This window comes from Littorina saxatilis, linkage group LG2 (genome assembly GCF_037325665.1).
Source record: "Littorina saxatilis isolate snail1 linkage group LG2, US_GU_Lsax_2.0, whole genome shotgun sequence".
In the NCBI taxonomy this organism is placed as follows: domain Eukaryota; kingdom Metazoa; phylum Mollusca; class Gastropoda; order Littorinimorpha; family Littorinidae; genus Littorina; species Littorina saxatilis.
The window spans coordinates 18254657-18280882 of NC_090246.1; the positions used below are offsets into that span (position 1 = coordinate 18254657).

Below are 26226 nucleotides of genomic sequence, written 5' to 3' on the forward strand. Positions count from 1 at the left end.
ATCCGTTGCAGAGTATTATATTTATTTACTACCATGGAAGTTGATGTTAACCTGTGATTTGTAAAACTGTAAAAACATTTTACAAATTACCTCGAACCTAAAAACCACAAAGTAATACATGCCTTTTCATTTTATTAGTATTAATATTTGTTGTCCAGATCCCAGTCAACCAGGCCAAAATTCCACATGAAAATGGAAGTGTTTGAGTAAATCTGCACATGTTATTATTTTCTATAATTCGATTTCGAAGCGTGATAAGCGCAGATTTGTTTGTCTGTCGGTGTGTCCGTCACAAACATGTGCACGCGAGTTCTCAAAAACATTCTCAACATCGTAATTACCGCCAAGCTGATAGATCCCTGGACTTTCGAGATGACAAGAAAATATCGGGCGCATTTACGTCATTTGTAAAAAAAAAATGTTTTACATATCTCGCGGTGTGCCACGTCATTTGTAAAACAGTGGTTACAAATCACGCGGCGCGCCCCGCGATTTGTAAAATGTTTTACATTTCTACAAATCACGAGTCAACAGTTGAGATCAAATACATGACGTAAAAAGCTCTGTCAACGCACAAGTATGATTTGACAAAAATGTCATCTTTGTGTACACACGGTTTAACAACATTATAAGATGTTGGCGTGTGAAAGCAACTTTCTGTGTTTTGAGTTCATAAAATGTTGGGATAAGTATGCCAGGTTGCACAGTTCTGTAGGTTCCTCTCAGTATTCCACCCCCTTGGTTTTCAGTTGTAAATATCTAAGCTTAGTGATTGAATGTGGAAGCTACGTTTGGTCAAAGCTCACATAAGATTTACATCGTGCAAGCAAGGTACGTTGGGTCAAAGGTCACAGAAGATGTGCGTCGTGCAGCGAAGGAAAGAATCGCGATCTTGTTTCCGACTCAGTGCCTCTTTGTTTTTCATTAGACCTGTCATTCTGCTTGCTCGGCTTTGTTAGATGTTTGCATATCTCGTTGCTCTGTTCTTTGCTTTTATTATTATTTCTTATTTGCGCTTCGTTTAGCGATACAACGTCTTCTGCACATGTCAAAATGTGTGTGTCAGGGGTCAATTTGTTTGACTTGAACTTGACGTTCCTGTTTCTTTGAACGTCTGTGTATCGAAACACAGATACACGCACTCCATGACCTTGTACGAAGACAAAGCGTATCACTAGGTTTCATTTGTTTGTGATGAATTTATGACCTTTCATGAAGTAGTTTTGTTTTTTGTTTACTTGTGCCAGTTTGCCAGTTCGTTTTTTGGAACTTTGCAAAGTAGTGTCGTCTGTCTAGGTCTGGTGAAACGCCAATGAAAAGAGCCGAAGAATCCCCGAGCGTTTCTATTGGGTTTGCTTTTGATCATCCATGTATAGCCCACTTCCTGCAACTATGGTAACCGGGGATTTATTGCATCGGGAACATGAGATTTATTTCCCAGGTGTTTGTGAATGAAAACTCGTGAAAATGATGACAGTATCAGTTATTGCGTGCTACACTAAGTAATATGCTATTACAGTACTAGCTATCAATAAATTGAAACAAGTGATTGCAAAATTATTACACCGTGTAGTGTTGTGCTAGGTGTCCGGGCGTAGCTGGCTGATGTGGCAGGTGTCCGGGCTGATGTGGCAGGTGTACGGGCGTCGCTGGTTGATCTGGCAGGTGTCCGGGCGTAGCTGGCTGATTTGGCAGGTGTCCGGGCGTAGCTGACTGATCTGGCAGGTGTACGGGCGCAGCTGGCTGCTGTGGTAGCTGCACAGGCGAAGCGTGTCCGGGGGCCGTTGGCTGGTCTGCCCGTGCTTGTCTCCGTCTTGGAGGTGCAAGTCGCGACACGTTCCAGTCTCCAGCAATTTCAGCATTTTCACAGTCAGCATCTTCTTGGCAGCCCTGGCAAAAACAAGAGCGCTCTCGTGTTGCAACCACGAAAGGTTGGATTCCCTTCACGCAGTGAAGTCTCTGGGTGTTCTTCAGTGGCTTTGTCCCTGTCCGCTCTGGCCTGTGCCTGTTCACATCTTCTGCAGGCACACACACAAACCGACGTTTGATGTGGCTGTGCTCATCCGTTCCTGCACGCGGAAGACAATTTATGTGTTGACATCATGACAAATAAACGCAACAGCTTTTAAGCTTAAGAAAAACACCAAAAAGTTAACTAACAGACCCCATTACTTTGACGGCCACGAATTCGGGAATCACAGAACATTACAAATCACGTATTTCCAAGTGCTGAAACGTATTTAATAGAATTCAGTTCCAACCAATGACTTTGGATACAATAGAAGAAACATTTCTTACCTTTGGATTTGTTCCAGCTTCATTGGGACAGCGCAAAAGTCCAAAACAAGAACATCACTGACAAAATCTCACGCCCATAACAGGTTTGATAAGTTTGACGGAACGAACTATGAGGTCACGCTCTCAATTACGTCATATTTTCACACAATATTTGGTGCATCAAAAGTCTATGGGCGCTAATTATGATACAGACAGCAATTTTTCAATACAATTTTCGTCTACTACAGCGTTTGAACACAATCTTCCGCCCATAACGATGTGACACGAAACTCATTTGACTTAACGAGAGTCGTGTTCTGCCGACACTATAATGTTTTTCTTTTTTAAAACACATTATTATGGTAAAGCTTTTCTATTTCTATGCTAAAAATGACTTTTCTTTGTTGTTAATGATATTTTGCAAGAATGCGACCTGCCTCAAGTTTGCCCATAACGTGTGACACCAAAGTTATTAGCGGAAGACAAATCTTCCGAGTGCAATGACGTCTTAAAAGTCAGTTTACTGCAGCATTTTATCCCTCAGGCACATACAAGAACAATAAGACTGTAGTATGCAGGCCTCCATTGCTTTCTTCTGTCATTGATGAAAGTACTGGCCTGGGTTTAAAAAGTGTACTGTCGCTGTGCAACAAATCAGTCGCCATTTTCTGCCGTGTTTTGTGAATAAAATGTGTTTAAAATCCACACACACAAAACAATGTTGTTGGTTCCTTTCATTTCGTTTTTGTTCATTTCAAACTAAGCAGTGTGGTATGCTTTGTTTCCTTTTAATTCAAATGGATGGTTTTAAAATGAGCATTTTAATCTGGTGGTGTCAATTTCACCCATGATCTGAGCCGTTCACACAGTAGAAGGAGCACATATTGCATGCACACACATACGCACTTATGAGCACACACACACACACACCAGATATGTCATATGAGATTTTTTTATGAACTATAAATGCTAGCATTTCTTGCCAGCTTCACCTTTACTTAGATAATCAGAGAGGAAGAGAGTGACGGACCAAGACACAAAAGAAAAAAGTAAAAGTTGCTCAAAGATACAAAGACCTTGGACACAGAGACAAACTGCTGTCAAAACATTCTGTACTACAGCTGTTCTTTTAGTTTGTGTCACAATCATTAACCCAAATCACACAGCAAAACATCAACAAACTACACACTAACATAACAGATGTTTTCCGGGAATAACTCTGCATTTTGACAGTGTATGTAGGGCGGGGATGTAGCTCAGTCGGTAGCGCGCTGGATTTGTATCCAGTTGGCCGCTGTCAGCGTGAGTTCGTCCCCACGTTCGGCGAGAGATTTATTTTTCAGAGTCAGCTTTGTGTGCAGACTCTCCTCGGTGTCCGAACACCCCCCCCCCGTGTGTACACGCAAGCACAAGACCAAGTGCGCAACGAAAAAGATCCTGTAATCCATGTCAGAGTTGGGTGGGTTATAGAAACACGAAAATACCCAGCATGCTTCCTCCGAAAACGGCGTATGCCTGCCAAAATGGCGGGGTAAAAAACGGTCATACACGTAAAATTCCACTCGTGCAAAAAACACGAGTGTACGTGGGAGTTTCAGCCCACGAACGCAGAAGAAGAAGAAGAAGAAGACAGTGTATGTTCGATATAATAAAATTGTCTCTGAAATCCAAAATCAAATAGCTTGCCAACATTCCAAAATTAAGAATCAGAATCAAATGTTTGGATCGTTGGCAGTCTATTTGTTTTTGAATTTCTGCTCATTTCTCTGAAAATCATGAACACTAGAACTCAATTCACTGTGACACAATCAGCATGTTTATCTCAACTCAAGGAACTCTACTCTACCACAGCAAATAAAAAACACACATTATTTCCCAACATTTTCTATCATTCCCCGGCTCACCTTGACGCCCGCAAGCATGCCGGTGGTGGAGACGGAGAAGTCGAGGTAGCACATCATCTCGGGCGTGGGCGCCCTGTAGATTGCCGCCAGGCGTTTCTTGGCCACCTCGTCCGTGTCCAGCAGCTGCACCCAGTTCTTGGGGTCCACGATTGCTGCCGCCTCCTGACAATACAAGGACAGTGGCATGGTCTTTAGGATTCTTCAGTACCAAGAAACATTAACGCTATTCCCTTTACAAAAAGCTTCTCCCATGCTGCAACATGGAAGTGAAAGGCACCTCTCTCATGTGTGATCTTCACATGAACAGTTTGGCTTTTTCCCCAATTTGTTTGCCATAACAACTTTTATTGTCCTCTTGGTGGCACTTATCATCTATATTGTTGAGACACAAACATCCATTTCAAGACCCTTGGAAAAACCTCAAAGTTTGACTTATAATTTTCTAAGCTTGTACTTTTCTTAACGCGGTCCTCAATTCATCCTGAAGTCGACTTCACGAAGTCTTTTACCGAAAACTCAGTGTTAAAGCTTTGTGTGGCCAGCTTCGCAAAGTCGACTTCACCCAATTAATGACAGACTTTATCTGTTGAGAACACATTGACAAGGCATCCATACAAACACTTGTTGACTCGAAAAAACGTAGTTTACCTTTGACCTGAGCAGCTTGATGGTGATGGCGGTGGTGAGGATGGCCACGGACTTGCTGACCTCCACAATCATGCGCACGGTGGGCAGGGTGGACGCGACGTTCTGTGGATGGGGCGGTCGGATCGTCACTGGCACGCACCCTGGACACATAAACAATACCGTCAGTTTTCCTTTCATACAATTGTTCAGGGAAGTGAGATGAAGGAGAGGATCACACACACACAAACACAGACACACACACCGACACCAACACACACAACACAAACACAACACCACACAAAACAACACAACACAACACAACACAACACAACACAACACCACACACACACCCACACTGGTATATCTTCCGTTTTCTTTGTAAAAGTCAAATAACCAGAATGAAGCTAAATTTCTAGATAAAGAGCAAAAAAAATAATCAAAACTTACCAACATACAAGCACCCGTAGAAAGCTGCGATAAGATCCGTACCTGGAAAAAAAGACATATCTGTGTAATCAAAAAGACGAAACATTTGTTTTCATGCAGTCTTAAAAACAATAACAAAACCACCATGTTTAGTAAATCAAACACACAGGAGAGGTTTGTCAAAGACCCAGTGCTGAAAATAGATCCAACTTAGTCTGTTCTTGTGCAAACCAAACTGTAAAGCACTGACGACTTCCTATTATCCCTATGTCAAAACATCAGCAAATATGTGTCGATTTTTCCCTGTCCCTTTTTTAACCCTTTCACTGCCCGTAGGATGTCAGCTGACATCCTGGGCAACTTACTTTCACAGGCAATAAACCGTTGAATTAACAACAAAGAAGAACAAACATTCTACGACCCCTCCTTTTTAAGACATGATTTTCTCAAATTGTTGAAGGTCAAGGGGGTTCCACTGTATTCCAATCTTTACCTGCAGCCAACAGGTTACGGGGATTGTGGGCAAGATGAACAAGGGCAAAGGGCAGGGTGGTGGTGTGTTACCTGGGTGGAAGACGAGAGCGACGTGGTCTCCACTGTTCAGCTTGCCTTTCTCCATCAGCATACAGCCGATGCGCTCTGCTCGCTTGTGGAGTTGTGAGCACGACAGTGACTGCTGTACCTGGTTCTGTCAAACACAAATCACACAAATCACACTCTTGTTCACGATTGTCTTTCTGCTGCCCATGCATAACCCAACTTTAGTTACATCGACAATTTTGCTACTAAACAACTGGGAATCTTTAAAAAAAAAATATATATTTTCGTAATTCACTTGTTTGTTACCTGCTTCTTTCCACCTGAATTTCTCTTTTCAGACAACACTCTCTTGTACACAGCTGTCTCTCTTCATCCCATGTATAACTCCAGATAAAAAGACAACACTCTCTTGTACACAGCTGTCTCTCTTCATCCCATGTATAACTCCAGATAAGAAGACAACACTCTCTTGTACACAGCTGTCTCTCTTGTACACAGCTGTCTCTCTTGTACACAGCTGTCTCTCTTGTACACAGCTGTCTCTCTTCATCCCATGTATAACTCCAGATAAGAAGACAACACTCTCTTGTACACAGCTGTCTCTCTTGTACACAGCTGTCTCTCTTGTACACAGCTGTCTCTCTTGTACACAGCTGTCTCTCTTCATCCTATGTATAACTCAAATAAAAAGACAAAAAATGTTGCTGCCGAATACCTAGGATCAGGGTCTTTCTTTGTTCATTTAGTTGTTCAATAATGTTCTCAGTTTTTATCCTTGGGTTTCTCTTTTCACACATAGTGCAAGATACTTGTTTTTGTTCTTTTTTCTCCAGGGGTTCCTTTTTTCTAGATACCTGTGTTAGCATGTATGGTAGAAAGAACCACTCAAATATATACTCTCTGGATTAACTTTTATCCTCTTCAACCAAACTTGAAGCATCACACGAAGACTCCCTTTCCGCTACATCATCAGTGAATGAGTCTTTGACCATTCTTATATTTGCATGTAGAGCAAGACCCACTACCCTCCACCACGAAATGAGTCGCATGTCACCTCGCGCGGTTCTGCGCTAGGCGTAATATAAGTCCGGGGAGTGTCTGGTAACAGTGCGTGGGTCACCTTAGTCACAGGCTTATAACTCAAACAGTTTTCGCTCTTTTCTAAAACGGGTTTCACCACTGGATAGAGCATAATAAACTCTTCATGAAAATGTAAAAAATATGAAAATCATGCAAATGTGACATGCGACTCATTCCGTGGTGGAGGGTCACATATGGAATAACTTTCGTCCTTTTCAAGCAAACTTGAAAGATGACACTAGGACCCCCTTTCCACTGCATCATGGAACATTTTACAAGTACAAATTGCGGCAACAATGGAGCCAAAACGTGAAAAATTTAGGAAAGATCTCCCCCACAACAGGCTGTAGAGTAGAACAACATGAAGAACAGACCAAGGGGAAAGATCTCACCCACAACAGGCTGTAGAGTAGAACAACATGAAGAACAGACCAAGGGGAAAGATCTCACCCACAACAGGCTGTAGAGTAGAACAACATGAAGAACAGACCAAGGGGAAAGTGACAAAGTCAGAGACAAAGTCACAAAGGCTGCAACAGCCGGAGCGTAGATAAAATGCGACCACCGCGTGTGAACGCTGAGGTTGGAATGGGTTATATGGCGGCGTATGCGCGCGCATACGGAAGGCAGCCTCGATCTCAGTCTGGCCTTGTCCCTGTTATGGGTCAGGGTCACTCTTTTTTAGAGGCGTCTTCCTTGTTACCAAGGGGACGCGTACAGCGTTACCAGCACTGAACTAGGGTTAATTGATATATATGTGAGTTGGGATAAGATATGTAATTTAATGAGGCTATGACTGACTAACCCTGGCATTGAGCATGGTGAAGAGAACATGGTCTGGTGTTGTCTGTGACCGCCACCTCAGGATCTCCGTCAGGAACTGGTGCTGCACACACAACATGAACAAAGTGGTACAGCAGTCCCTCTCATGAACGGACACCCTTGGGCCATAGCAAAACTGTCCGTACATTGCAGGTGTCCGGTCACGGGAGGGGTGACCACACCACCCCCTCCCCCATACACTCACACAGAGACACACAAACAACAGGATTGAGTCTATGCTAATCACTTCTTGTGGCTACTAAACAATAACAATAAACTCCTAATACTTCTTTAAACGTTCTGTAAAAATGATTTGTATGAAAAGTGTTGAAAAGAAGAGATAAAATAAATCCTCAAGGCAGTGAACACACTCACCATGCACTGACATACGAAAGCAGCCACACAAACACAGCACAGAGGAGCGTGTGCAGATGCTTTGCAAGAATAAGCTTGAAAACCAGTTTGAATAAATAGCAGCAGATAGAGCTGCATGTCATAATCATGTAATTTATTTTCTTCTTGTCTGGCTTTATTGACTGCATGCCGATCATGTGGCATGGCAGTGACTTTTCACTCTTCAGTCGAAAATACACTGTACATAACACAGCTCCCACTCTCCCTCACTAATGCCTACCCCAAGCCGTGACAACTGATGCTTGGAAATTGTGTGGAAGAGTACACCTCTCTATTTCTCTCCAATGCTCTTCCTGCTGACATGCAGTGACACCGGACACCCCACAGAGTTTAGCCAGCTACCCCTCCACCCCCCTCCCCCTTCCCTCTTTCTCACTCCCTCCAGCCATGTACTGTTTGGGGCTGTGGCCAGAGAGGCCAGCTGCACTGTTCACTCAGAGCAAAACCAGTTGACTGTGTCGTAACTTTTGACAAAGCAAGACAACTGAAGGATTCACAGATTAGGCAACCGACTCACTGGTCAAGGCTGAGGGGAAACAAGAGTATCTTGTCAATGAAAGAGGTTACACACAGACACACGATGCTGAGAACTGTGGCCGGTTTTTCACTCTCTTTCGCTCAGGACCTTCATCGACTGTGGTTTCTGTTGTTTACGTCCAACAGACAAGAATAAAGAGCACAGTGCAGTTTCATGTTGGCATCTTCGCATGTACTCCACTCCTGACCAAAACTACTCCCCCCCCCCCCCCCCCCCCTCCTCCTGATGGGTACACGTGCACTCAAGTTATCAGTGACTGTCATCACGCCATTGCGGCTGTGATCTTTGTACCAAGAGCCGGACTGCTCTGTTATCGATTTTGTTGTGGTGAAAATTTGACGATGGTCTATGATCCGTACATTGAAGGTATGACCTGCTGTTGGGACCGAAAATGAGTGTCCGCGTCCACGTTTTGCAGGTGTCCGTTTAAGGGGGGGCAAATATAGAAGGAAAACACTCCGTGCCGAGCAAATGTGTCCGTACATGTCAGGTGTCCGCTCACGCCAGGGGCCGTACAGTGCAGGGACTGCTGTACTAACGCTCTCAACGTCAAAACGATAATGGTAGCTGACATGATAGGACAGACACCCTGAGGGTTAGACCAAAATGTTGGGTCAAGCTGAGTCCCTACGGCAAACTGTAGACTTTTTCATTTTAACAACCTTGACATGACGGTGGGAATGCCATTATGGAGACCAGTCGCCTTACTATACTATTTCATAAGAGATGTCTTTAACAAGAAAGTGCGTTCTGAAGACAGGGGCCTCACATGAAAGTTACCAATGGATATTGCAACACACACACAAACACACACACACACACACACACACACACACAGACAGCATGCTGACCTTTCTGCTTTCTGTTTCATCATCGGAGAGTCCCAGATCCCGGCCCTGTGCCCACGCCATGCGAGCTCCTTGCACAATGTTCCCCACGTGCACTGCTGACGGTTTGATGTCTGCAACATTGCAATGTTCATCATCACACACATAGAAAATTGCAGTGTGTCTTCTGTCAGGTAAGCTTCACTGCTACTGCTAGGGGAATGACAGTGTGAACTTTCTCAGGTACATATGCGCAGGTATTTAAAGGCTGATCAAATATTTTTCACATTACCAAGTGTGGGTTCAGTAACACACACACACACACACACACACACACACACACACACACACACACACACACACACACACACACACTCGCACACACGCACACATGCACACACACACACAGATCTTTCACAAAACTAAGAATTCTCTGCACACACACCTACACACACACACACACACACAAACATACATTTTGAAAATGACTACACACACAAAAATGAAACTAATGCCCAAAAACCACTACCCAAACGAATGCCACAAACTCTATCTGTTTACTTGTACCTACCTGGATGAACCTCCCTGGGTTTGGGCAGGTTGGTGACACAGGTGTGTGGACACATCAGCACGTTGGCTGGATGCAGCGATCCCTCCATGAACTTCTTCTTGGTCTCGTGCAGGTGAATGCCTCCCAGCGGTGTCTGTCACAACAATGTTTCAAAAGGTAACAGATACGCAGAAAAAGCAAATAGGTAGTTAAAATCAATCATACCCCTTTCGTTTCATACCCAGGAAGCAGTAACAACAAGAAATGTTGCTGTGAAAATATCTCTCTCAAGGCTAGCATTCAATGATGAACACACAGACAAAAACACACTCACATTCTCTGTCTGTCTCAGAAACACACTCACATTTTCTCTCCGTCTATCTCTTGCCTACCCATGTGAAATCTCAAGTGTTGCAATTTACATTTTTTTAAAATTTTCAGCTTAGCAAATGGTGTTTTGTGTAGCATTGTTTAAAGATTATTTGCACATCCATATTTAAGCTATGTTGCGCAAGAATATATGCATTTTTTTAAAAATAAGAAACACGATGGCCAATACATAGGTCTGAAGTGTCATTTTTCAGTGTGGACATTATTCTATGACACAAATTCTGACCGCTACACGGAGTGAGAATCAAAAATGAGTACCAGGACTCACAAGAAAGAGCAAACTGTTGCACGCTTGTGACAATTTGTTTGAGCATAGCAATTCTAATCTTGGAGTAATATTGTAGCTATTTGTCTTAAAATGTAGCATCAGCGTAACAGTTGGCAGCTCTGCTTATAACATGAGCGTCGACATGATACAAACCATGAGTGGTTAAAGTGAAACGTACCTTGGGGAGGTAGTTTGGGGGGACGAGGGCCAGACAGTAGACGCCCACTTGGTGGATGCTGTCCACGGCCTGAAGCACGCGGCTCATCCACTGGAAGCTCTGCACGATACATGACACAACCATTTGCAAGTTACAGCAAACAGGCCAAAGTGAAGTGTTAATCAGCAAACAAGAACACAATAGATGGATAAACTATATTTGTCTTTATCCTGTTCAAGAAGATGCCAACATCAGCATTTGACTGTTTTTTCAAGATATGTTTGACAGAAGTGAGTATTTTCCACAAACCTTCAATACTAATTATAATACAGCCCGTACAATGACATACAGCAACAAACAAACCTGTCCAAGCGTATTTGGTTTAAACAATTTATTAAAAAAAATTACAGATAACAATGCTGCATACAATCAATTTAATTAATGGAGCACAAACAAAGCTTATACACGTGATCTTAAAAAGCAATATGATATATATATATATATCCACGGACAGCCCAAATGTATTTCAATACTGCCATTGAAAACAAGAGCTCTTGCCATCAAAATGTATTAAAAAGCAGAGAAGATATGAACAAGTAACAAGCAAGACGGACACCCACCTCTTCCTCAGTACAGTCAGGTCGCTGCTCAGCAATGATGCAGATCCTTTCATCTCTCAGCACTCGGATGGAGAACACAGCAATTCTGCACGCACAGAAAGTACCGGCAAATTCATATAGTCACCTGGCTGGCTATAGTGGGAGGGTTGGTTACTTTGGGTGGTCACATTAGATATTATGTTTTTTGGAAAGTTTGTTTTATTTGCAGCCACAGTTCGGTAAACGACAAATGGCTAAACCCAACCACCTAAGAATGAGAAGCGTTTTCGTAACATACCGTACTTTCCGGGTGACAAGGCGCTTCGTTATCTAAGACGCACCCCCTTCTTTTTAAAAAAAATTGTAATCCAGTCACCCATTGGACGCAGGGGGCCGATAGGGCGCACCAAAATGACCCAGTTTTGCCATGAGAGGTGGTTCCCCTGTCATATCTGAGAGAGGAAACACTTCCTGCACTGGGGTCAGTGACCGGTCAGTGACCGACTTTAACTGAGTGAAAATATGTGTGCTCTGTGTGTGCGGCCAGATCAAAGGCATTGTGATAGCTGGGTGGTCTTGTTAAAAGACACGACCTTCTTCCCAGGGGTCAATGACCCAGTTTTTGCCATGAGAGGTGGTTCCCCTGTCATATCTGAGAGAGGAAACACTTCCTGCATCGGGGTCAGTGACCGGTCAGTGACCGAGTTTAACAGAGTGGAAATCTGTGTGTGCGGCCAGATCAAAGGCAGGGCAGTACCTAGTAGCTGAAACATGCATTATCACAAGTTGTTTGACTGGTACTCAAGCGGTCTCTTTGATTTTTTTCGTATTTCATACACGGATTAGGCGCTTCGTTATACAAGACGCAGGGGTCGAACTCGAGGAAAAAAGTCGCGCCTTATGACCCGGAAAGTACGGTAACCCATATTCTGCAAAAATGCAGCCATGACGCAGGGGGTAGGTTACAAAAAAACGTCATGTACCGCTTGACTGCATACGGATATAAGCAAATCGAAAATTTTTAATTAAATTTTCATTTGATTAATATACTTACCCGAGTCACATATTAGCATTGACGCAGTCGAGATGCTAGGTAGACTGAAAAAACGCTATCCCGTCTATAGTATAAGGGAAGCAACCCAAGCAAAAAAGTAGCAAGCTTGCTACCCTGGGTTGCCTCCCGTAGCGTGCATCACGCCACAGATCTCGTACCCAATACGAGACACCCTCATTCGACTTCTAGAATACAAAGAAACTAAAAGCGGGGAAGGTGGGAGGGAATTACCTATGTGACTCGGGTAAGTATATTAATCAAATGAAAATTTAATTAAAAATTTTCGATTAAATTACATATTCTTACTCCGAGTCACATATTAGCAGATAACTCCAACAAGGTGGTGGGTAAGATCAAAAAGTTCAAACTCACTCTAAAGTTCTGGAGAGACAAAAGCCAGCTGCCGCCAAGGAAGGAACAGGCCGAGACCCATCCTGACAGAGGGCAGCAATGTCTGCAGAACCTGATAAGACAAAATCCTAGCGCCAGAAGCTGTGCGCAGGACATCATCCAAACCCCATAGGCAACAAAAAAAAAAAAAAACAAAAAAAAAAAAAGGCCAAGGCCCTGGAAAAGAGCTCAGGCCGAGCCGAGGGAAAGATAGCATAAGCTATGACAAGGCGGAAGGCAAGAAAATCCCTTGCCGAGAAACTGGCCCACTGCCAAAAGTCAGGAAAGGATCCCGTGAGAAAGCAACCACTGACTCACTCTAAACCCTTGCCAGGAACTGGCCCACTGCCAAAGGACAGAATCGGACCGAGAACCACCCTGATTGACAGCCGAGATGTCTCTCAGGCAAGAATGCGAAAGACAACCTCAGAGAGCCAGTAAGCTGTGCCCAGCACTTCTTCCAATTTTCTGAACCGTAAAACAGTCCGGAAAAGGACCCCAGTCTTGGATAAACCCGACCAAGTAGAGGGAAGGACAAGCTGCCCCCCCCCCCCCTTAAATGGAAGGAAATGCTAATGGCCTGGAAAAGATCCGTGCGTAAGGTTGCCGGCTAAGCCCTGAAAAGGACCGACCCTCACGGAGACCATAAGGCAAACATGCCAAAGTAAGAAAACTTTGGGATGGAGTGAGGCCCAAAGGCCGTTGAGAGAACAGTCAGCTCCGGAAGAGTGACCAAACTCCAAACCGGAAAGAGAGAGACGCCTGAGTATCAAGTACCAGGGTCCACCTCAATGAGCAAAACTCAAGGGAGACGGTCACCAGTCGTCCCTTGCCCCTCCCTGCGCAAGCAGAGAGAGGGGTAAAAAAAAAAGAGGACGAAGCGACCTAAGGTAGTGCCTAAGCACCGCAAATGCGGACCCGCAGTGGCCAAATCCTAATGTGACCGGAGACCGGAAACAAAATGACGAAAGCCAGCGTGATCTCAGAGCAGACTGCTTGTAGGTAATTGAAAATGAATCAAAAAACCCGAAACAGAAAGGACGAAGCTGGTAAGAAAGACGGAAAACCGTGAAGCGAACCAGCCGTCAGCCTCCCGAGACCAGAGTTCTCAGTAATAGTCATAGTTGCAAGTGAAGAAGGGGTGACCAGGCCGGAAGCCCAACCCGGCAGAAATCGTCCCAACTCACATCATGCAAGCATGATGGAGAAGAGGAAGAGACGAAATCCGCAGTCACAAGAACCAATTGCCAAAGTCGCAACACGACAGGCAGGAGACTATAACACAGGCTAAGGCCGAGAGCCTTGCTGCCCGTAGGCCGGCCATTGCGCCAAAGTACTCAAAGTACACAGGCACAGTAAGAAACCAAAAGTTTCGGCCGCCGAAAAAGATGCTGGCCTAGAGGCCAGCACCGAGAAAACTGGAACATTAGCTAGACCTCTGCCCACAAAGGGGAGGAGTAGCCAAAAAACCTGAGAAAAAGTGACAAGCCAAGAATGACTTCTCAAACATGCGTTGCCCAGACAATGCACCCTCAGGAAAATCTGAATGTTACTTCCGAGGCCAACTCAAGTGAACCTTAAGTTTGGACGAAACACCAGAACGCGTCTGATCGCTAGAGAAAGACAAAGTCAGACTCGGCGAAAGACAAACCTGGACCAAGTCCAGAAGCTGGTGGCAAGAGAAAACGGGGAAGCCCAAAGGCAGAAACCCCCCTTTAAACGGAAATCGACCTCTCAGCACCCATACGCTGGGAAAGAGAAAGAATGTCGAAGCCCGAAGCCACAAGCACAAGGAAAACAACAACCACCACCTCCAACGGATGAAATGGCTGTTGCTCCCGCCGAGGCTAAAACCCCGAAGCCCTAAGGCCGGCTGTTGTTTCAAAAACCCAGCGTCCTATGACGGCTGTGAAAGAAACAATCTCACCTGAGCTGAGGACGTAGGCCGCTTAGGCTGAGTCCGCTAGGTATAGCCTGCTTAGGAGCGGCCTGCTTTTGCTGCTTTCAAATTGAAGCTCAAAAGAAGGGAACCGCTGTTCTCTGTTGGTCTCAATCCCCTGCTTCTGGCATGAGAGGCCAGGCTGCCGGAGAGAGACCGTCCACCAAGGATGACGAACTGAGAATGTTCCTTGTCGACTCCTCAGAAAACCGGGAGTGGGCAAGAAACAAGTCCCTTCCGCACGAGACCGCATGGAAATAGCGCAGAGAGGACCGCCTCATCTGTGCCTCGTTCACCCTTGTAAGTGTGGAGAGGAGTGAGACACTTCCTCCGCGTCCTGCCCTTTACTAAGGGGAAAGGGCGCCAAGGAATCTGCCAGAGCGCGAGAAAGCGCCCGCAGGAGAGTCTCGGAAATGGAACTGAGTTCCAAAAGTTGTCCGCCCCCTTCCTCAGAGAATAGGAGATTCTGCCCATAGAACGGCAGAACCGAATCCTTCCTCAACGGCTTCGTAAGAAGCGAAAGAAGTTCCGGCGTGACCGAAAAACGGTGCGCGCGGACGGGGAAAGGCCAACAGGCAGCTACGAGACGACCTTGGCCAAGGCAACTTCCTCTGGTCCGCTAAGGGCACGAAGGAGGAACCCTGCGCAGGAGCGGCAAGGCATTCCGATGCCAGCTCCGAAGCTGAACCCTGAGGAACCAGCAACGAAACCGACGCCGGAGGCCACCCCCTGTCGAAGAGGGGGGCTCGGCGAAAAGGCAAAAAGGCGAAAAGCTACTAAGGGCGATTCTTCAAACCAGAAGTAGCTGCTTCCTCTTTGCCGACCGAAGTCCTTCCTGTTGGCAATCGATTGTGCTCATTCCCTAACTGAGAGGAGGATGAGAGGAATCAAAACCAAGGAAAGTGGGAGAGAGGAGCTCGCGGCCACCACCGGAGTGTGTGGATGCTGCTGTCCCAACAGAGGCAAGAAGCCTGTATGCCCATAGGGCAAGCCTTGTTCGAAATTCACCGGCGACCAAACGGAAGCAGCGGGAACTGAACCGGAAAATCCGGGAGGAGCCGGAAGTGCGGCAGCAACAGCAGCGCTATGCCAAAGCTGGTGCTGAGCCACCTACGAGCTGAAGCTCGGAACCCAAAGGTAGGCCGTAGGCCAGAACCGGAAGTGACAGTAACCTGTGCACTACCCGCTTGACCTACCCTCCTGCCAAGGCCGGAAGCGAAGCTGCCGGAAATGGCTGCCGTGCAAAGGGCAAAGCTCAAACCGGAAAGGGCCATGGGCTGCCCACATCCCGATGAACTAACATTTCCAGCCGGAGCCGGAAGAGAAGCTGTCGCGGACGACTGCTTACGTATAGCGCAGCTCAAGCCGGATGGGATCATTATTTGTCCACCTTCCAACGAGGCACTACTTCCGTGAACCGGAAGTGCCGCTGTCGCGTACGACTGCCGACGTAAGGCAAGGCTCGAACCGGACGTGACAGTAGCCTGTGCACTAACCAGTGAACCTACACTTCCGGTCGGAACCGGAAGAACAGCTGTCGCGGGCGACCACTGTCATAGGACAAGGCTCGAGCCAGACGTGACAGTAGTCTGTGCACTAGCAAGTGAACCTCTACTTCCGGCCGGAGCTGGAAGCGGCTGCCGCGAACGACTGCTGACGTAAATTCGGAAGCTGGCCAGAGCCGCCGAAGGCAGCTGCTCCTCGTACACGGACCCGAAGTCCGAAACGCCACCTGAAGGGGACGGCTCATAGCCAAAAGAACCCGACAAATGACGCTGCGAGGGAAGGCCGTAAGCCGAACGCCCATCCTGTTGGCCATCGATGAAACTCGCACCCCTGACTAAGAGGAAGATGAGAGTCACCAACGACCGAAGGCAGCTGAAGAGAGGAGCTAGCGGCCACCACCGAAGTGGGTGGCTGCTGCTGTCCCAACAGAGGCAAAAAGCCTGTATGCCCAGGAGAACCACCGTATTCGAAATTCACCGGCGACACAACGGAAGCAGCGGGAACCGAACCGGAAAAGCCGGGAGGAGCAGGGAGTGCAGACGCAACAGCAGAACTATGCCATAGCTGGTGCTGAGGAGTCTGCAAGCCACAACCCGGAAGCCCTAGGCCGGAACCGGAAGTGACAGATGACTGTGCACGACCCGTTTGACCTACATTTCCTGCCCAGGCAGGAAGAGCAGCTGCCGGAAACGGCTGCTGTAGCAGGGCAAGGCTCGAACCGGAAGGGACCATGGGCTGTCCGCAAACCAGTGAACCAACACTTCCGGCCGGAGCCGGAAGCGAAGCTGCCGCGGACGGCTGCTTACGTAATTCGTAGCTCAAACCGGCAGGGACCATGGTCTGTCCGCTGTCCAGTGAACCACTACTTCCGGCCGGAGCCGGAAGGGAAGCTGCCGCGGACGGCTGCTTACGTAATTCGTAGCTCAAACCGGCAGGGACCATGGTCTGTCCGCTGTCCAGTGAACCACTACTTCCGGCCGGAGCCGGAAGGGAAGCTGCCGCGGACGGCTGCTTACGTAATTCGTAGCTCAAACCGGCAGGGACCATGGTCTGTCCGCTGTCCAGTGAACCACTACTTCCGGCCGGAGCCGGAAGTGCAGCTGCCGCGGACGGCTGCTGCGAGCACATACCTTGTGACGACCGTATCCCAAAAGGGACCTGCTCAGGTGCACTCCCGCAAGCGGTAGCCACCGAGCGCCGGCCGAGAAGAGAAACGCCTCCCTGTTCACCGCCTCCAGCACCAACGCCGAAGCCAGCAGGCTGGACAGGTGATCCGGAAACAACAGGAACACAGGAAGCCAACGACCGAGGGTCGCACACCCCCGGGAGGGAGGCAGAGCTGGAAACAGGGTCCGTCCGCGCCATCTCAATTTCTGGAAGCAAAGAGGACAAAAGGCTAGCCACAAGAGTGCCAGCCTCCGGCACAGGCGCCGGGTTCGAAACGGACGTGGTAGCGGTAATGCCCGCCGCCCGCGAGCCAGACGAAGTTTCCTCCGGCGCCGAAATGGGCACCGAAAAAACGAAGTTAGTCTTCGGGTCAGAAACGTGAACCGTGGGGTTCCTAGCCGAAGAAGTAGAAGCCGAGGACTTAGGTTTGCCAGGGCCTTTGCCCTTACTCTCGGCCTTAGCCGCTCGCTTTTTCTCACTATCAGACATGCTGTCACGCGAGAAAACAAACTACTGAAAATACACAAGTCTCTAGGACGTTAAAACTTCAGCAGAATAAACTAGCACAAAGTACAAGTTACAAGCAGGTAATAGTGCTACTGGTCGACGCTAAAAGTCCGAGCACGGACCCAAACTAACCAGCAAAAAACACCACGTGTAAGCGAAAAATGGCGACCAAAATGGCGGCCACAGCAACAAACTACCGAGCAAAATTCACAAGTCCGCGGACGAGAAAATTCTCAGCAGAATGGCAAAGCAAACAACAACAAAATGGAACAATCTCACCGCTAGAAACAGCTATGAGCAGACGGGGAGCCGAGGCTGGTGGGTGTCAAGCAGACAGCAAACAACAGCCTAGGAGCGAAATCAAGCACGACCTGTCTCTCTGGCTGAAAGATGTCGAATGAGGGTGTCTCGTATTGGGTACGAGATCTGTGGCGTGATGCACGCTACGGGAGGCAACCCAGGGTAGCAAGCTTGCTACTTTTTTGCTTGGGTTGCTTCCCTTATACTATAGACGGGATAGCGTTTTTTCAGTCTACCTAGCATCTCGACTGCGTCAATGCTAATATGTGACTCGGAGTAAGAATATGTAATTTAATTATACCTTAAACGAAAGCTAAAGATTGTTGCCATCAGACAGAAAGTAAAATGCCTAATTCGTACACACAGTTTTATTTTTAACAACATCTGTATAACATGCGGACGACAAAACAGGAAATGCCATTTTCTCAATCAATATGTATAGGTAACCGAACGCCTGGTTAAAACCGCAATTAGAAACATCTTGAAAATTGTTCATTCTCACAGCTAGAATTATTTAACATCAACAATTGTTAATTTACCGAGGAAAACAACAGTCATATACATTACATAATGGATGATTCTGAATCAACTCCGAAAACCAAACCGGGTCGAAGTGAAAAAGAGTTTACACATACACAGGCTTGAAAAAGGATAATTAGGTTGAATCTGTTAGATTTTTACCCATAACATTAAAGATCACCTCGTTATAAAAAGAAAGTGATCATTGTAAAAGGATTTTGCTATCGCAAAATAATTCAACTTTCTGGTTTTACCACATGACGTCAATAATGTTACCAAATTATTACATAGCGTGCATTTATCAAAAATTATATTAAATGTTAGAAGCGATCTTAAAGTGAAAGTAACGTTTAATAAAGGTATGCGCATTTACTTATTAATTGATATATGACTGAAATAAGGGACATGTAATTTAAACGTACAAAACGACATTTTGTACACTACCTCTCTAAAAAAAAAAAACGCGACTATGACCGACTGATATGTATTTGTAAATTAGGTCATTGTTAGCGATGACAATGGGTTTTCTTCAAAGGCACAGTGCAGCTCACAGCCTTCGTTTTGCGTTTTTGTTGCAGCTGAGTGCAGTTCTCTCTCTCTGTCTCTCTCTGTCTCTCTCTCTCTGTCTCTGTCTCTCTCTCTCTCTCTCTCTCTGTGTCTCTCTCTCTCTCTCTCTCTCTCTGTCTCTCTCTGTCTCTCTCTCTCTGTCTCTGTCTCTCTCTCTCTCTCTCTCTCTAATTCTGCGAGGTAGCTCCACTTAAAGAGATAGCGATACAGAAAGAAATACATTTCTCTACCAAGAACAAAGTCTGTCTGTGTGTTTGTGTGCGTGTTTTTTTGGTTGCGTGTTTTTCTATAAGCATCTCTACGTCTTTGTTTGCGTGCGTGCGTGCGTGTTTCTGTGTCGGTTTGTCTCACTGTGTGTATGTCTGTCATGTTGTAGGTCTGTGTGTTTATTTTTGTGTATGTATGTGTCTTTGTGTGTGTGTCTGCGTGTGTATGTGTGTGTGTTTGTTGTGTGTGTTTGTGCGTGTGTAACTGTGTGTGTGTGTGCGTGCGTGTGTGTGTGTGTGTGTGTGTGTGTGTAACTGTGTGTGTGTGTGTGTGTGTGTGTGTGTGTGTGTAACTGTGTGTGTGTGTGTGTGTGTTTGTGTGTGTGTGTTTGTGTGCGTGCGTGCGTGCGTGCGTGTGTGTGTGTGTGTGTGTGTGTGTGTGTGTGTGTGTGTGTGTGTGTGTGTGCGTGCGCGTGCGTGCCCGCGTACGTGCGTGTGTTTACGTTAAAACATGCAAAACCCTTAATTCCGCGACCCAAACGCTCTACGAGCAGGCTCCTTACTATCATAGGTTTGAATTGTGTGACTTTTTCTCGACGGTAAAAGAATTATTTTGTGTTGTAACAATGTTTGTCTTACAAGCTGTCCAAAAGGTTTTTTTTCTAGATTAAATAAAAAACAAGTCGCGTAAGGCGAAAATACAACATTTAGTCAAGCTGTCGAACTCACAGAATGAAACTGAACGCAATGCAATTTTTCAGCAAGACCGTATACTCGTAGCATCGTCAGTCCACCGCTCATGGCAAAGGCAGTGAAATTGACAAGAAGAGCGGGTTAGTAGTTGCGCTGAGAAGGATAGCACTCTTTATATTTTTAATTTTCAGAGCTTGTTTTTAATCCAAATATAACATATTTATATGTTTTTGGAATCAGAAAATGATGAAGAATAAGATGAACGTAAATTTGGATCGTTTTATAAGTTTTTTATTTTTGTTTACAATTTTCAGATTTTTAATGACCAAAGTCATAAATTAATTTTTAAGTCACCAAGCTGAAATGCAATACCGAAGTCCGGCCTTCGTCGAAAATAGCTTGGCCAAAATTTCAATCAATTTGATTGAAAAATGAGGGTGTGACAGTGCCGCCTCAACTTTTACAAAAAGCAGGATATGACGTCATCAGAGGTATTTATCAAAAAAACGAAAAAAACGTCCGGGGATATCATTCCCAGAAACTCTCATGTAAAATTTCATAAAGATCGGTCCAGTAGTTTAGTCTGAATCGCTCTATACACACACACACACACAGACACACACACACATACACCACGACCCTCGTCTCATTCCCCCTCTATGTTAAAACATTTAGTCAAAACTTGACTAAATGTAAAAAGAAAGAAAAAAAGAGTTAATTCTAACGTGATAACAAGGCTTCCAATCTATACCTGTACGTCCATGCGAAATATATTGTTTGACAAATGCTTGCTCTCTGTGGAGAGCACTTGGGGTGTTCCCATGCGGTAAGCTTATGTACATAAAGAAGCTATAGGTATAAGAAATACAACCCTCAACAACAAAAAAGTAAATATTACGAAGACAGAGCTTAAGGAATATAACGTTTGCCAACAGATTCTACCTTGAACCACCCCGTATATTCAAGGCTATACCGAACGTACGCTGCCGTACCTACCGCCAAGCGATTGTTGGCTAGGATGTGTTGATGCTGTATGGTTGATGCTGTATGGTTTTCAACACGCGGAGTCAATTTTTTTCCGATTGAGACGTTGCGGCGGTGCGCTACCACACAATTTTGACTGCTTCATCTCTTTTTGAATGTTTGCACAATACAGACCGTTTTGAATGTTGATATTTCACATATCAACGCAGGACACATTAATGAACATAATAGTTTGGCTTGTCAGGCTATTTATTAACAAAGAGGCGTGTAAGATGGGATGAAACTGGGCGAACATGCTTGAGTGAGGACAGATCTACAGCGAATCGGTTCGTATGTTCGTTAACGTGTATATTTCTCGCAGAAAAACAAACATGTACTAAATACAAACCTTACTCATTCCCACAATTATGAATTTAAGCTGTACGTGGTTTCAAAGAGACACATTTTGTTTTGAATGGGGGACACTTTTCGTGAAGTTGGCGACAACGCTTTGTTTACACCTGGCGTCAGCACGTTATCAGTATAGCCGAATATACGGCGTTGAAAATCAAAAGGTTTAAAGCTGCAAATGATATCAGGATGCTCTTTTTAATCTGCCTTACTTATCCTTTTAAATTTAACATGTGTATGTTTCATTCCTTGGAACTGTTAAAATGTTTTACACTGAAAACCAAAGCCGATTACTTGCCTCATTATGATTTTTTTTAGCCTACTGAATTACGTCAAAACTACAGGCACAAACAGATAATGACGTCATTGTAAGTGGCACAAACATGTACATGAATGCCTTCCCTTTCGAATGATTTACAGTTATAGAATTTCTGTCAAGCGGTTTAAGTTTTATGTCCATTTTATGAACCCAACCCTCTAAACGAGAATAGTAACGCCAAAGAAGGAAAACATACACACAAACCAACGTTTTTCTCACCGGTGGTTTGGAATATTGCCCCACGACTTTAGATTTAGTGTTGTGGTGTTAAAATCTATCAGAACAAGAGGCGAAGCCTTCAAGGCTCACGTAAGAAATCGACAAACAGTAACACAAACTCAATCACTCCGTCACACATACACACCCACACACACAGTAAGCTTAGGTGACACTGTGCAAGAAAGAGAGACACTAGATCTAGATCTGTCTGTCTGCATGTAGCCTACTTACAGGGACACGACTGCCAAATAGTCTCGGCCCGCTCAAAATAACAATGACCGAGACCACACACACCACGCGAGAGAGAAAGACTACAGGGAGGCATGCCATCATGATGCATTAATTGACGTCAAACACTTTTGACCGTGACGTAATCTTATGCGAGCTTTATCCATGGTCTTGGATAACCACTCACACATAGACTCGGAAATGTTAAAGTTTCTACCACAGACATACACACACACGCACACACACACACATACACACACACACGCACAAACGCACAGACAGACAAAGTTACGATCGCATAGGCTACACTTCGTGAGCCAAAAATGTGTTTGCTAACGTGACGCCAAAAAGTAACCAAAACGGTCCTTAGCTGACTGACTAATAAGTTTACATTTTTATACAAACAGAATAAATCATTTCTCTACACTAGTCAAAACACCACTGGATACTGGAGTTTGAATTATCAGTGCCACAGTCCATTTCTGACAGTTTAGTTAGCTATGGAACACTATTGATTTTGAATTTTAGCTGGCATTTTGTCAGCATGTGAATTGCAATAACGACTATGTCAGGTTTGTCAGGAAAGAAGAGTCTTAGGTCTCTTGTCAACAGCCTATACCCCAGGATAGGTGCTGGTCGTAATCCTTTCCCCTCAGAGCACCCAATACGCTCGAGCTCCCCTATGCAGGTACCTAAAACACCCGTTGTACACAATACTATCTGTGACACATATGTGTTTTCATTTACGCTGGCTTCCTGCAATGTCTGGGCATTAATAGCAGTACTTACACTTTGATATGATTTGTTCAAGTTTGAAACTGACGTGGGGGGGGGGGGGGGGGGGGGGGGGTATATGGGTTAGGTGGGGGGGGGGGGGGGGGTATATGGGTTAGGTGGGTAAGTAAGGTTGTACAAGAGCTCTGACCTGCCCCTGTAGATAAACTTCATGGGCTCCACAGCCAGCACGGTGGCGATGATGTCATCCGTGTTGTGACGTCGGTTGGACACCTGCATCAGCCCCTCCTTGCTCCCACACACAAACACCAGGCCGCCCTGCAACATGTAAAAGACCTCCATTATTCTGCCATAAGCGCAGGTGACAAATTACACCTAAACACACACACACATGGGTAGCGCTACTCTTGTTGCTGCTAGCTTAATTTCCACAGGGAGGAAGAGACCCAAATTTGACAGCAATGGAATTATAAAGTAAACAAAATGAAATTAAATGAAGATTCCCCCGAAAGCGGCGTATGGCTGCCTGAATGGCGGGGTTTGAACAAGCATTCATGTAAAATCCCACTCGTGCAAAAAACCCATGAGTGAACGTGGGAGTTTCAGCCTATAAATGAAGAAGAAGAAGAACGAAATGAAGACTGACGCTTCTCTATCAACTCACAGGTCCAAGGAAGCCGATGAGGCCGGTCCTGACGTACAGCTTGTCCCCGAGCGGCTGACCGTCGGCGGTGAGCGGCTGCACCTGGAAGGTCTGGATGGTGATGCCCTGCAGCCCCCAGTAGCTGGTGCCCGTGTAGCCCGCGCACACACACAGCTCTCCCACCTCGTCCGTCTTGCACAGGTACGCCGGCCCGTCCAGCTTGGTCACCACCATCATTGCTGTGCACACAAACAGAGATAATAAAAATGCAAAATCAGATTAGACTGCTGACGTGGCAAAATTTAGAAGAAAAAAATGAAAAAAATAATGGTAAGTTATTGGAACTATTAATCTATGACAGAAGAAAACGTAACATGTATTCAACATTACATGTATCTTTCTTTCTTTATTTGGTGTTTAACGTCGTTTTCAACCACGAAGGTTATATCGCGACGGGGAAAGGGGGGAGATGGGATAGAGCCACTTGTCAATTGTTTCTTGTTCACAAAAGCACTAATCAAAAATTTGCTCCAGGGGCTTGCAACGTAGTACAATGTATTACCTTACTGGGAGAATGCAAGTTTCCAGTACAAAGGACTTAACATTTCTTACATACTGCTTGACTCAAATCTTTACAAAAATGGACTATATTCTATACAAGAAACACTTGACAAGGGTAAAAGGAGAAACAGAATCCGTTAGTCGCCTCTTACGACATGCTGGGGAGCATCGGCAGGCATGGGAATTGAAAATGGTAAAAAAGGCGGAAAATTTATAACTGAAGACGCGAAGCGTCAAGTCGACGGCGCGAAGCGCCTAGCCTTACTAGGAGGGTCCGGGGGCATGCCCCCCCCGGAAATTTGTTTTCTCCAAAGAACCCAGATGGTGCAATCTGGTGTCATCTGAGCTCCAAGTTTGCCATTAAATTCTGTTTTTAGAATCAGAGTTTTTAGTACAAAAATGTACCAATTTTTGCTTCTTTGAAGAAAAAAAATATATGTATGTATTATATGGTTTAAATTTGTAAAAAAAATTGATCTGTTGAGACAAACAGGAAAATGTAACTTGTAACACAATCTGTGCAATCTGGTTTACTTTCAAACATAAAAGTTCAATAACTGAGGCGGGCGGTAGCAGTGCGTGAACAAAGTACGGAAAGTTTTCGAGGGCTTTTGCGCAAAGGCCAAAGCAACCGGTGCTTTTTTTTGTGTGCCTCCCCCCTTTATTTTTTCGGCGGACACTTTCGCTTTTTCGGCGAAACAAAAAACAAATTCGGCGGAAATCCGCCGTTCGGCGGACAATTCCCATACCTGATCGGGTAAATTCTTCCCCCTAACCCGCGGGGGGTAACTATTAATCTATGACAGAAGAAAACGTAACATGTATTCAACATTACATGTATGAAACATAATTCAAATGTTCCAATTATTTACCATTCTTGTTTTCTGATAGAGATAAAAAAAAAATTCATTACCGTATTTGACGGATTACAAGACGCACCGTTTTATAAGCCGCACCCCCGACTTTTAAAAAAAAAATTAGGACGAGCCACGTATAGGCCGCGTCACTATGTTAGCCGCCGTCGAAAAAAATATAATCAGATCGTGTCAATCAATCAAAACAACCAGGCAAACGAAAGTAAGGTATTTGGCGAAATCGGCTCCGAGAATAAACAAGTGAAACAAAGAAGAAAAGTGAAAAAGTTTGCAGAAAAATATCACACACACAATTTGTAACCAACACACACATGTAGTCCCGCCCGGAATAAGCTTTTTGGGGATGATTTACGACTTTTGCGCACATTTCGAGCAGACGAAAACACAACATGGCGGCTCTCGCTCCTCCAACTTTCGCGAGACACAAAAAAACGAAATCTCGCGCGCGCGAGATCCTGATACATCAGGTGTTTCTCTGTATGCTATCTTGTCACGACGACTTGTTGACAAACGAAGATTCGCGAAAGAAAGAGAAAAGCGCCGAGTCTTGAGTAGAGAGCTAATAAAGTACCGGTAATCGCTAATCAAGCGAAATGAAAATCCGCGGCGACTTCCATTAGGTGAATGCTATTCAAGTTTAGGTAACGTTTTAGCCGCATCTTTTTATAAGCCGCAATGCGATTTTTTTTGAAAAAAAGTCGCGGTTTGTTGTCCGTCAAATACGGTAGTTTTACATTTTGATCTTCAAATCTTCTTGCAAAATCTTGATCTCTTTCAAAAAGTTTAATATCCTTGAGAGTCTGAGAAAAACCGTGTGGCCAACTGCTGTCTCCCTTCACTGCAAGCTGTACGGAGGAAAGGAAGACCTGGAGAAGACGGCATCATTCATCTCGCTGTCCAAGCTGACAATATAACGTGTGATCGACAAGAAGAAGAAAAAGTTTAAAATTTTGTCCGGGGGAACATCCCGGATAAAAAAATCTTCAGAGTTTCTGCACAATTGAA

General features: G+C 45.2%; 1 protein-coding gene across 3 annotated transcripts in view; it reads right to left on the reverse strand.

Annotated features, from left to right (window-relative positions):
- The window catches only part of LOC138958369 (disco-interacting protein 2 homolog C-like), a 122110-nt gene that overhangs the window by 27214 nt on the left and 68670 nt on the right, over positions 1 to 26226 (reverse strand). For all 3 annotated transcript variants that reach the window (XM_070329489.1, XM_070329488.1, XM_070329487.1), the window contains exons 20-30: positions 23807 to 24024; positions 23333 to 23460; positions 11441 to 11525; positions 10842 to 10940; positions 10027 to 10159; positions 9480 to 9589; positions 7660 to 7740; positions 5799 to 5922; positions 5256 to 5297; positions 4830 to 4969; positions 4182 to 4343 (exon numbers count right to left, since the gene is read on the reverse strand). In XM_070329489.1, the coding sequence (XP_070185590.1) occupies positions 4182 to 4343; positions 4830 to 4969; positions 5256 to 5297; positions 5799 to 5922; positions 7660 to 7740; positions 9480 to 9589; positions 10027 to 10159; positions 10842 to 10940; positions 11441 to 11525; positions 23333 to 23460; positions 23807 to 24024 (1322 nt within the window). The remainder of the gene's footprint in view (positions 1 to 4181; positions 4344 to 4829; positions 4970 to 5255; positions 5298 to 5798; positions 5923 to 7659; positions 7741 to 9479; positions 9590 to 10026; positions 10160 to 10841; positions 10941 to 11440; positions 11526 to 23332; positions 23461 to 23806; positions 24025 to 26226) is intronic.